Source organism: Lactuca saligna, chromosome 5, assembly GCF_052625555.1.
Source record: "Lactuca saligna cultivar CGN05327 chromosome 5, ASM5262555v1, whole genome shotgun sequence".
NCBI classification, from domain to species: Eukaryota; Viridiplantae; Streptophyta; class Magnoliopsida; order Asterales; family Asteraceae; genus Lactuca; species Lactuca saligna.
The window spans coordinates 172,380,757-172,393,375 of NC_136421.1; the positions used below are offsets into that span (position 1 = coordinate 172,380,757).

The window sequence follows — 12,619 nt, forward strand, 5'->3', positions numbered from 1 at the left end:
TCATTAGCATGTAATTTTTATTAGAAAAGATTCAAAAAACTAACAATAAAAAATATCTTTAACCAAAAACAATAAATTTGAAAAAAAAATCTATTATTAGAAATAAAGTCTAAAACAATGAATATCAAAATTAACATCAATATTTCAACATTTGTATCCATTGAATGATCATTACAAAAACCAAATCTTATTTTAGTAGTCTTAAAAAGAAAAAAAAATAGAAACAATCAGCCTTTTGTAACCTCAGATTCTAAATCAGACTTCTTTAACCTCAAAATGCAATTCCTAGCATTGTGATTTGGTTTATGACATAAACTGCACAACATAGAACCCATTTTAGATTTCTCAATCACTTTCTCTCTAGTGCTCTTGATTCTTTTACCACTGGCCCATCCCTTGTTGCTGATCCCCTCTGGATTATGAATGTTAATAATATTAGGTACTGCAGCTCCAATAATTTTTTCAATGTGAACTTATCTACTCGGAGATGCCCTTGATGAGGTACATAAAGGAATACCACTATCAACCTCCTGAAGTTGCTTTATATATTTAGCCAACTCATCCTCATTATTTGTTATCTTGTTAATGGACAAACGAAGAATATCACATACGTCTTGAATCAAAAACATTCATTTTTACTGCCTTTATGAGGATATGAGTACTTTTTTCTCAACAATCCATCAGCTATGATATCTTTTCCACATCTCCTCAAAATGAAATTTGATGGAATTTCATCATACTCTTTCATATTTAATATGAAAAACATATGACGACATAACAATCATTCCTGGACAAAAAGCATGCAGCTACAATTGAAGCTATTGCTATCAACCCTTCTACTAAATACAACCTACAAAATTATCATTAATAAACAAATTAATATCTGAATAAGAAATTCTATATCATACCATTCGATACAAATTATACAAATTAACATCGATTCACATTATTAATTAACTGGACATTAGAAATCATAATACTATAATATAAATATGTACTTTAAATCAAATTCACAAAAAAAATACATATTCCATACTAATCTAATGAAAAGTACAAACCAATTTATAACTCTATAAAAATTCACACTGTGAATTAGCAAAACATCCTACATTCACAGTGTGAATTATTAAACTACATTTTATATTTAATAAACTGTATTAGGACAAAGAGACATACCTTGTAACGAGTATTAGGACAATGAAAAGGAAGACTATTTCGATAAAAATCATCAGAATCTTCATCCTCATTCACATTTTTAGCAATCAACTTTTTTTCTTCTTATCTCTGAAAACATAAACTTCACTTTCATCTTCAATAACTAAAGATTCTTGAGCACAATAAAACACAGATTTGTATAAATCTTTCCTGAATGTCCAAGAAAATATTACGTGTATAAATTTCCGATGCATGCTTTTCAATAGCCAAAGGAGTTCTTAGCTTAGGGGTAGTAGTTGTGGACTGATAATCTAATAAAGATTGTTGATGCCTTTGCTTCTCCATTGCACTATCAAACGACATCATGAACTTCACCAAATTTGATTTATGATGCAAAGAATGTGAGAAAGCATAATTCAGACTCTCTGATCTTGAAGTAGTTCGCATCAAACCAGAAAGTTCAAGATCTCCCATATAAGATGGAATCCATAAATCCCTTATTTTAAAAACAGACCTTAACCTGTCATTTTCTTTTAGATGAAACTTATCTAACATTGTTGACCAAGAACTTTCAAAATCTTGTGGAGAACACTGAATATTCCATATAATAGAAAAAAATGTCTTTTGGAAGTCCGGATGATTACAAACATCGACAGGAATCTAAAAAAAAAGAAACACATAAGAAGCATTACATATGTTGAATATTTGATGTAATACATAGTAAAATAACATTTGGTTAACATTATGAATTCACAGTGTAATTTATGATTTAGATTTGTGCTTTTCATCATATGCAAATTTACATTATGAATTCACAATGTTCTTTATGATCTATATGGTTATAAACATATATAGGAATCAAGAAACAAAGAATATATCTTTTCCTCAAGTTTTTGAGAGATGTGCCACATGCATAGTTTATGATTCGATTCAAGAAAAACAAAACTAACAGCTTTCTTCATTGATGAATCCTGATCTATTACAATCATCATGGGTGGCTTGACAAATGTTTTACGAAACACCTCAAGCAACCACACATATGCATCTGTTGTCTCACAAGCTAGTAAACTAGCATCAAAAGTAACACAATGCTTGTGGTAGTCAACTCTAGTAAAAAGAACAAATACCATAGAATACCTGAATTTTTTTGATAAGTATTATTAAAAAGAACAAATACCATAAAAAGAACAAATAAGGATTAGGAATTACTTGTTTGTTTGATAAGTAGCATCAAAAGATAATACATCTTCAAATTGTTTATAGTTGGCTTTTGAAGTATCATCAGCCCAAAAAAGTCCAATAAGATGATCATCAACATCTTTTTGGACCTCAAAAGAAAAATTAGAGAAACACAAATTTCTGTTTGTCAATATATCCACAACCATTTGGGAATGTTTGACACCAATTTTAGAATTTAAATATCTATGAAGATTTTTAAAGTCAACTGCAGTCCTTCCCCTAAAATCAAAGCCACCCTTCATACTACTCACTGAGTTATAAGCTTTTGAAGCACCAATGTTACAAGTACCAACCTTATGTATAAAGGATTCATCAAGAAAATCCATTGTCCTATTAATCCTTAGTAAGCACAACTAATCTTGAGCAACAAGTTCATGGTTATGATCTTCAACAAACACATAAATGTAGAACATTAAAGAACATCGGAGATTCTTCAACTTTGAAACAACATGGCATCCATTCTTCTTAGAAGAAGTTCTCCTTCTCTTAACATCTGAAAACTTCACATTAATATTTTCATTCTTGAATGACTCCGTGAAACCAGATCTACTACATGTCGAATATCTAATACAAATTGTGCCATCATTGTATATTTTTTGACTTGACATATTCACATCAAAACTAGATTCTTGACCATAAGTCTTGTAAAAGTCAAGACCAATGTCCAACGAATCAAACAACAATCCTTTGAAAGGCTTCTTATGTATCAACTTGTCATAAGGAACAAGCTTAAAAGTTTCAGTATTGTAGAGCTCAAAATCAAAACTATAACGAGAATTACTGCTATTTGACTAATCAATATTCATACATGAAGATGATTCATCATGAACTGCAAAACCAAACAAAACGTCTATTTTATTACATTATATATAAAATGTGAAATTTATATTAAGAAAAAAAACTTACGTGATTGTTCATTAATAATTGAATGCAAATCTGAACAAGAATTACTGCTATTTAAATGATCAATATTCATATTTGAAGATGATTGATCATGAACTGCAAAACCAAAAAAAAAACATCTATTTTATTACATTATATAGAAAATGTGAAATTTATATTAAGAAAAAAAAACTTACGTGATTGTTCATTAATAGTTGAATTCAAATCTGAACAAGAATTTAGAGAACTCATAATGAATCGTTAGTAACCTGGAATTTATATATACAGATTAGAAATTTAGAATTGATAAATATACAAAAAAGGAAACAAATAAATAAGATAATCACAAAACTTTAAAATATATGCACAAGATAAGATAAGATTCTCAAAATCACTACAAGTTTGGAAAAAATTAAATGTCAGAAGATGCTCAAGATATAATTGATTATCTAAATGTCAAATATCCATTATAGACAAATGATTACAGAAACGATCGAATGAAAAACAGTAACATCAAACGGATATTCAACATATGACATAAAATTAGTAAATTAACAATACAAAACATAACAATCTGAAGATTAAATTGTAAAAATCAATAGAATTTGACAATCAGGCGATGGCAATAAGAATAAAAATAAGATTGATAAACAATGCATCGAAAAAAACCCGGTAAAATCAAAGTCCATAATTGACCTAATAATCATAAACGAAAGATAAATAGATGTTAAAGATACCTGATTATTAGCTGAAATCTGAAGAAAGTATTAGTAAATTGGATGAAAATGTTGAGATTTCGAAGAACAGGCGTGATTTTGGATCGATCAGCCTTAGAGAAGATGAATGACAGTAAAAGAAGATGCTAACGGAGACAAACATGAATATTAAATTAGACTTTGAACTTACAAAAATGCCCCTCCGTGTTTTTTGGTTAATTAAGGATTAATCGCCAAGATTAGAAGAAAATAGATGGTTAAGATGGGTTCCTTGGTTCTTTGATCCATATTGGTTCTCTATTGAATTTTTCCATATATATATACATATATATATATATATATATATATATATATATATATATATATATATATATATATATATATATAAAGGGCTATGTTGTAATGTGAATGAACAATTATTGTACGTACGTATAGACAATGTTATTCTATAAGAATTACTAAGAGAATAAGTTTTTTAGTAATGTGAATATGTTCAACCTCACACAACTATTGTTATTTTCCATGCATTTTCAATAATTTTTATTCATTTTTGTTTTCAAATATCGTTTTTCACTCATTTTCATTTTTACAGAATATGACTCAATAAACATTCTGACAGAATGATAATAATAAAAAAAAGTTTATAATAACCTTATAGACAATTTAATTAGTGAGAATAGATGATACTGACAATAGTTATGTAAGATTGAATGTATTCATATTACCAAACAACATATTTTCTTTGTCATTCTCACCGAAGAACATTGTCCACATGTCCACACAATAGATGTCAATTACATTTAAACCTAGCTCTCTCTCTCTCTCTCTCTCTCTCTCTATATATATATATATATATATATATATATATATATATATATGGTGATGTTTAATAGAAAACCATAATTAACCAATGAACCAAGGAATCAATATTTTTTTCAACTTTTAGAATTTAATATTTTGTAAAAAAACTAAAAATACAGAAATTCATAAGTTTTTTTTATCATTTTTCCAATGATATCCAATCCGGAAAAAAAAATCATCAAATTCACAATATGAATCTTTGAAAATTCACAATGTGAATCTAAATTCAAACGGTGAATTCGAAAAATATATTTAACATTCACAATGTTATGTTATGAATTTAGCATTCTTGTAAAAATACCGACTTGGTCCCGATTAATCTCCGATTAATCCCTAGGCGCTACTCGACCGATTAGAGGGCGCCTAGCGATTAATCCCTATATACATAATGAGTGAAACATTATAAAATGATGAAATTTTAACATTTTGATGAAGTTTTATTTCAATGGAAACTATTTGAGGCATGATTAGTGTTGTACTAATCATATTAACCTATTTTGTTATCATATTAGTGATATTTACAAACTTTGATATGATATTAGTCATATTTAAGTTTTTAAAATTCAAAAAATTAGCAATTAATGGTCCCTGATTAATCTCCGTCTAGTCGATTAATCCCTTGACCCATTCCACCGACTAGCTAACGTCGAGCGTTTTTTACAACCTTGGAATTTAGATATTTCTACTTTTTTTTTTATAAAGAATAAGCTCTAGAACTTAAAAAAAAATTGGTTCCTTGGAGAACCAATCATTATGGTTCTATATTGAACTTTTCTCTCTCTCTCTCTCTCTCTCTCTCTCTATATATATATATATATATATATATATATATATATATATATATATGTTCAGGTTATGTAACCTAATTGCTAATTGAGTGCATTATTGGTATTGATAGCTTGGGAAGCCAGCAAGGGCAACAACTAGGGATTTATTTCAACGAGTTTCTACATTCGAGGTGAGTTTTCCTCACTGTACTTTTGGGTTGAAGGCACCAAGGCCGACCCATTGGATTAGATATCCTGTTATGTGATAGTATGTTATTATGCTGTTGTGATCTGTTAGATCGGTAAGCTGGTATATAGGATGATGCTATGCTTAGTGATCTATATATTTGCCCGACTGTCTATTAAACTGTTATATATTAGCTGGTGGTTGAGGTTTTACTGCTATGTGCATGAGCCAACAAATTGGGAGCATTCCAACTTGATGGTTGATTGGGCCTGATTGTATTCCATCCTAAGGATGATTCATTCCAACCCGATGGTTGATTGGGCCCTGGGTATTCCAATACGATGTTTGATTGGACCTAATATGATTATATGGTATGTAGTGAGACTGGATTGCTTTGTGCATCACTCAATAGGTCTGGGTTGGTGGATTGGACCCGACATGTTTGTTATTCCAACTCGATGGCTGATTGGACCAAACTGCTTACGATACGAGGGTATTCCATCCCAAGGATGAATAGGCCCATCGTAGACATGCCTGGTATTCCAGCCCGAGGCTGACTGGGCTACGAATGAGTATTTGAGCATGTTGTTATTTGGATATGTTATATGTTTAGGTGTTAATACTTTAGCTTTCACACCCCCGAACCAATGATGGCATAAACGTCCAGGGATGGAGGACTTCATGTGTAGTATCATAACAACGAGTATCATAGTGCTCAAAGTAAATACAACCATCATAAATATAATTGAAAAAGTTACATCCTAGTATATGTTCACATACTTCAAAATTAACTACATTTTGATGACAAAATGAAATGTTTAAGGTCTGAGTGACCCATCCTCAATAGCTGTTGTTTATCTGGTTTACTTATTTCCTGAGAATACAAGTAGTTTCGAAAAAGTGTCAACAATTAGGTTGGTGAGTTCATAAGCTTTTGTATGCAATGTTTGAAATCCTTTCCTTGTAAAAGAAATGTTTGTTCTAGAAAGATCCAATATTTCCCTTTTAGAATGCATTGTAGTCTTAAAAGTCAAGACCAAAATGTGTAAGTATTTTCCATACTTAAAGTAATTTATGCAAGTTTAAATCGACAAAAACATCGTTTAATTGAAAGTAAAACCCATAAATCTTATATTTTGTTAATACCCCATGTGAGTTATTATAACCATGCTATGACTTAGTCAGCCTCGTAATACGACGTTCTTCAGGCATCACAAAGTTAAATGAAACTTGTCACCCCTGACCTACTGACCGAGCTGTTGCAAGTAGCTAGAGTGTAGGTTTGTCAGACCCAATATAGATCTATACACAACTATCACGCTCTCCCTACAAGAGACTCTCGTTACAATTTACAACACTTTTAATGCGCTACTTTAGAAGTAAAGTTAAGTGAATTTCTCATCAATTTATTTATTAACAGATTTATGTGAAGTGAAGTGAAAACCCCTTTTTGTATAAACCCAGTACTCTGTATTCGTACCCCATTTATATGAAAACCTGGTACTTTGTAGTGTATCCCTTTTTATATAAACCCGGTACTTTGTATCCGTACCTCATTTATACGAACTGAAAAGCTTTTATAATGAGTTTGAAATGTAAATGAAACATAAACTACACCTGTTATAGTTTAACATAATTGTTTGGAATGTATGAAACATAAACTACACTTACTATACTTTATCAAGATTGTTTGTAATGTATATGAAGCATAAACTATACCTATTGTAGTTTATCATAATTGTTTGTAATGTATATGAAACATAAACTATACCTACTATAGTTTATCAAAATGTTTGTAACGTATAGTAAACCTTTTCTGTGTAAGTAGAATGTATAGTAAAACATGACTATCTTATTATGCTTCATCTTGTATTGTTTGTAACGATAAAGGCCTCTTACAATTTTGTAAACAATTTTTCTATTATATAAGTGTAGTTCAACATAAAATTACGTATAAAATATGAAGTTATCAAATATTGACACTTTGCTTAACATGTTACAAAGTGTTATGAAAGTTGTAAGCTGTTAACTTGTTTTTAGCATTTTTGCACCGTTTTAGATAAATCACAGAAAGATCATACGAAGTCGAAAATTGAATCCGTAAACTCTGAGAGTTTATAAAATGTGTCTAGTTTTTTCATAATGTTTATTATGATTTTTAGATGTCTCTGACTTGTGTGAAAATGTTCATATTCACAGACTAGTCCGAATTCATAGCTGCAGTGATAGATAGTTTTGTAAAAATCACCATAAATTGAAGCAACATCTTATCGACATTTGCAAGTTGTCATTTTAAAGGTATACGCCTGAAATATTTGTACCTAATACAGTTTTGAAATTTAATAAGTTTAAGATGTTCAAAACAGTTCGTGAATCAACATTAACTTTTCTGTTGAAGGCTGATGTTTGAGTTTAGTTATGTTTTTGGCGTTTTGACTTGTATACACCCCCCCTAAAACTTGAAGAAAACATGAAAATGTGGGCGTATGAACTCACATTGAGTGATTCCCTGATATGGATGATGAAGAAAAGTAGTTTCCAAGTCAAGAACACTTGGAAGATATTTGATGATTTGAAGATTTAGGAACAAATATATTGACTATTGTGTAAGAAATCCATGATTTGGATGAAGGATTCTAGAATATTTAAGTGTAGGATGAAGATACTTACCAAAAGTGGTGGAAAATCTCAAGATCTTCCTAGGAATTTCGAATTTGGAGAGAGAAAGTGAGAGAGAAATGTGTTATCTTTTGGTGTCAGAAAGGGCTTCTTGGAGATGAGATAAGAAATTCCCAGCCTTTTTTCAAGATAACTTACTGGGGAAGGGAGTGAGGTGACAAGGAAGAGACTAGGGATGATGGATTGGTGACATAAATCATGAATAGTGATTGAGAGTGGTCATAGAGTGGTTATGGGAGGTTGCTTGTGTTATAACTTTAAGACAAAGACAACACCCTACCTCAATATCTTACCCACTAGATATTATTCTTAGACATGGATTTCCCTTAAAATGTGTTTAAATTATGAATATATAGGGTCTTATATGTCAAAATATGAGTTAGGGTGAAAATACCACATTAGAATCATTAAAATGGGCTTAAAACACAAAAAGGATCGAAAACCAGGAAAAGAAGCAAGACTGGCGAAAACTCTGAGTTTAGGACGAAAGTTCGATCCTAACATGCTTAGAACCGAAGGTCGGTTCGGTCCATGGGATAGGAACCGAAAGTGGATAATCCGGGAAGTTTCGCATGTGAGATGGGAAAGGAAGCGAAGGCGGAGGCGTGAGAAGCGAAGCTAGGCGAGAAGCGATGCAGGGCTTTTGGACCAAAGGATGTTCTCGGTTTCGGCTCTTTGGTAATCTTCGGCTTCGACTCTCAGTGATTCGCTTCTTAGGGTTTTGGTTCCAAGAGGTTTTGGCCCTAAGAGGGTTCGGCCCTATATGGTTGTTTTTCAAGTAAACTTCCCGTTTTGCGCGGTTTTTGACTTTGTTAAGGGTCAGGATGCCTCGAATCATTATAAAAGTTGAGGGAGGTTACAAGAGAGATTTGGGAGAGACTTCATTTGTGACCTTTTTGGATGTTTAGCTTCACAACGCAAGGTTTGAAAACCCCGTTAAGCCTCGTTATGAATGTTATATGCCCCCGAGGGGTATGAAATAATGTTTCATCAAGTAATTCCATCACTTACCCTGATTAGGGTTTATATTTTTCTGAACATGTGAAGACTCAAATTGATACTTTGCATAGAGATAGTGTGTTGCACAATAGTAAACACAATGTAAACCCTAATATGCAAGGGTTAACTGTATTGACCGGTTTGACTTGTTGACTTTATTGGACTTTGACTTGACAGGAAATTGATGGTTGTCACACTTTAGGGGAACTCATTAAGCTTCGTGCTTACAGTTTTGGTTTATGGTTTAAGGTATTTCAGTGGATCTTGTCAGGGTGAAGGTGTGACAGTACACATCCTCACATTTTTGGATTAATGATTTCTGGAATACTCTAATAATGAAAAAGTTTTGAAAACTATGTTGAGAATGATTCTGGTTTTTAAATAATGTTTTGAAAACTATGGATTATGTAAACACTTCTATAGAACAATGGTTGTTTTGAAAAGTTTAAATTTTTTGAATTTTATTGGCTATTACACATGTTTTCATAAGATGTGATTTTCCCAAAGAAATGTCTAAGGCTTCTATCATCATTACAAACAAGTATCCTTCCAATTTATTCTCTATGTTGGGGTTATTGCTATTTAATCCCTAAGGAGGGATCCTCCCCGGTGTTCTAAGTAAAAGCTCCACCAGCATCTATTATGATGAACTCCTAAAGCAAGGATCATTTCATATATAACTGTTTTGGTTAAAAATTACACAAGTACTAATCAACCAAACTATATGAGAGGCTATGATGTTCAGATTGTGTAATAGAAAATGATAAAATAAAGTGTCACAATGGGTTACAAGGAAAGCCCTTGATCCTTGCTAGGATCTCCGACAAAAAACCTTGGGAGGTGATAATGATCACTTGCCTTGATGATTTTATTACTGTGAAAACATGTTACAGGGAATATTTGAATATGAACATGTGATTAATCTCATAGTGTAAACTTCTAGTAAAAAATAGTGTGTTGTGTGCAGAATACAAATGTCAATTTATAATCTAGACTAGCCAACAAGATGTCTGATATTTTTGGGATCCTCTATGGCTAGCTTCACGAACGTTATTTGACCAAGTATTCCAGGTCTTCAGTATAGTTGATATGATTCTTCATTGAGAATTGGTCTACCCTTTATTACTTCTGCACACATGTTAGTTATCGATAAAAAATGACCGTTATAAATATTAATAAAAATAATAACAGTGATAATCGGGATCTTGTGGTAGCTGAGGATCCTGGACATTTGAGGCTCCTGAATATTTTGAGGATCCTGGCCCTAGTAATATCCATTGTAAATATTATGATAACAGTGATCAAGATCTTCAAGTACGTTTGGGATCATGAGGTTCGAGGATCCTTAGGTTTGAGGATCCCTAGGCTTGTGGATCTTATTATAGCTCTGAGATCCTAGCCCTAACAATTGCACCCAATTTATTCCTGAAAATAAGCGAATAAGTTTCTGATTTATTGAAGGGATAAATTAAAATAAATGAGTAAAAATAGATGTCAGGGTAAAAACATATGATTTTTTATTTCAAAATCCCCAACGGCTAGATTTCTACCAGTTTATGAGATATTTATGATTCAGTCAAATCATACGTCTTTCTCTTCAGTCAGAATTACAAATAGGAATGAACGGTAACTTTTTCTTCACTCTTTCTCAGTCATTTTCGATCATTACCGACTAATTTTGGAGGTAAATCTCCCCTTCTCTTTCTTTTTACAATTTCTTTCATCATGGGCAAAAAGATGACAGTTTCCCACAAAAACATTCTTGGTCTTCCAGAGGATGATTTCACCAATCAAAACTTCTTGTCTTATGATGATATATGCTCTTTTGATGAAGGAGATATTTAATCTATGAAAGATCGTGGACCTTTCTCCCTAACACTGTGTTTAGGCCATACGATCCTTTGATTCAACCGGATTACATTTCCCTCTCATGGGTATGCTTTCTAGAGTACCCTTTTACTTTAGGCCTAAAATTTCCTTTACCAGTTGTGATTTCTAAATTCCTCGAGGTTACAAAGCCCCTATATCCAACTGATTCCTATCATCTGTAGGATCCTGTATTCGGTCGAAAATATTAATCAAACTCTTGGTCTCAACATAGGTCTGGCTGAACTATACCAAGTGTATGATCTTTCGACATTCGGCAATTCTCTCTTCGTGATAAAAGTTTAAAACAAGTCTCATTGTGTGCTGAAGACAAAACAATACGATTGGACTTGGAAGGATAGATATTTTTTTTTGTTAGGCGTGACTCCATTCCCGATCGGGATCTTTCGCCCAACAAATGGATTAAGAAAGGCAGGATTTCAAGATTATCTTAAAAGATCCAGAAATTTACGTTCTTATTTTTTTTTCTTTACAAGTTTCGACCTTGGAGAAGTTATTTATGCTACTGAGGATACAGAGGGGAAGATCGTTAACATTCTCGAACTCCCTAAGGCGGATAGATCCTTTATGCTCAATCAGTCTAGTCTCGAAGGATTTCCTCCAACATAGCCACAAGTATAACTCCTTGTTTATTTTTATTGTTTGTTTAATGATCTTTGATTTTACAAGGATCTTTACATTTATGGATGTTGTAACACCACTCGCTCCAGTGCTCGTTTCGCTTTTGGTAGACCTTGAAGATGACATGACCAGTGGATTGATGAAGGTCAAGCAGGAGAAGATCTCTGCTCTCCCTCCTTAAGAAAAGACTCGAATTGATTTGACCGTGAGGACTCCCGTGCCTCGAAAGAGGAAGGCCTCTAAGGCTACAGATTCTGATCATGGGACTCTCAACATTGAAGATTCTCTTCGAAGGTCGACTTCCTTTTCCCATGCTGTATGTTTATATAATTTACTTTTTTACCTATCTTTTCTCTTACTTTTACTGATATCTTGCTTGCTTTAGGTCTTTCCTTGTGTTTCCCAATCCACCATTGATCTTAGGATCCATGCTAAAGGATTTGAACATGCTCTTAGGGAGCAAAAGAAGATTTAGAAGTCGACAAACGAGGGTCTTCTTTGGAGGGTGGAGTTGTTGAGAAAATAGAAGATTGAAAAGGAGGAGAAGCATATCCTAGAGATCGAGGAGGTCATTATCGATCCGAAGGCGAGTTCTGTGGTGGCTGTCTTGGAGACTAAGATCTTGC

The 12,619-nt window shown here is 32.4% G+C and overlaps 1 protein-coding gene across 1 annotated transcript; it reads right to left on the minus strand.

Annotated features, from left to right (window-relative positions):
• Positions 1–781: 781 nt before the first annotated feature.
• Positions 782–2,720, minus strand: LOC145045952 (protein FAR1-RELATED SEQUENCE 5-like). The gene is made up of 5 exons (XM_078994243.1): positions 2,365–2,720; positions 2,106–2,292; positions 1,389–1,746; positions 1,177–1,235; positions 782–850 (listed from the first exon to the last, which is right to left on the minus strand). Exons 1-5 carry the CDS (start codon positions 2,718–2,720, stop codon positions 782–784), a joined length of 1,029 nt encoding a protein of 342 aa, XP_078850369.1.
• Positions 2,721–12,619: the final 9,899 nt, after the last annotated feature.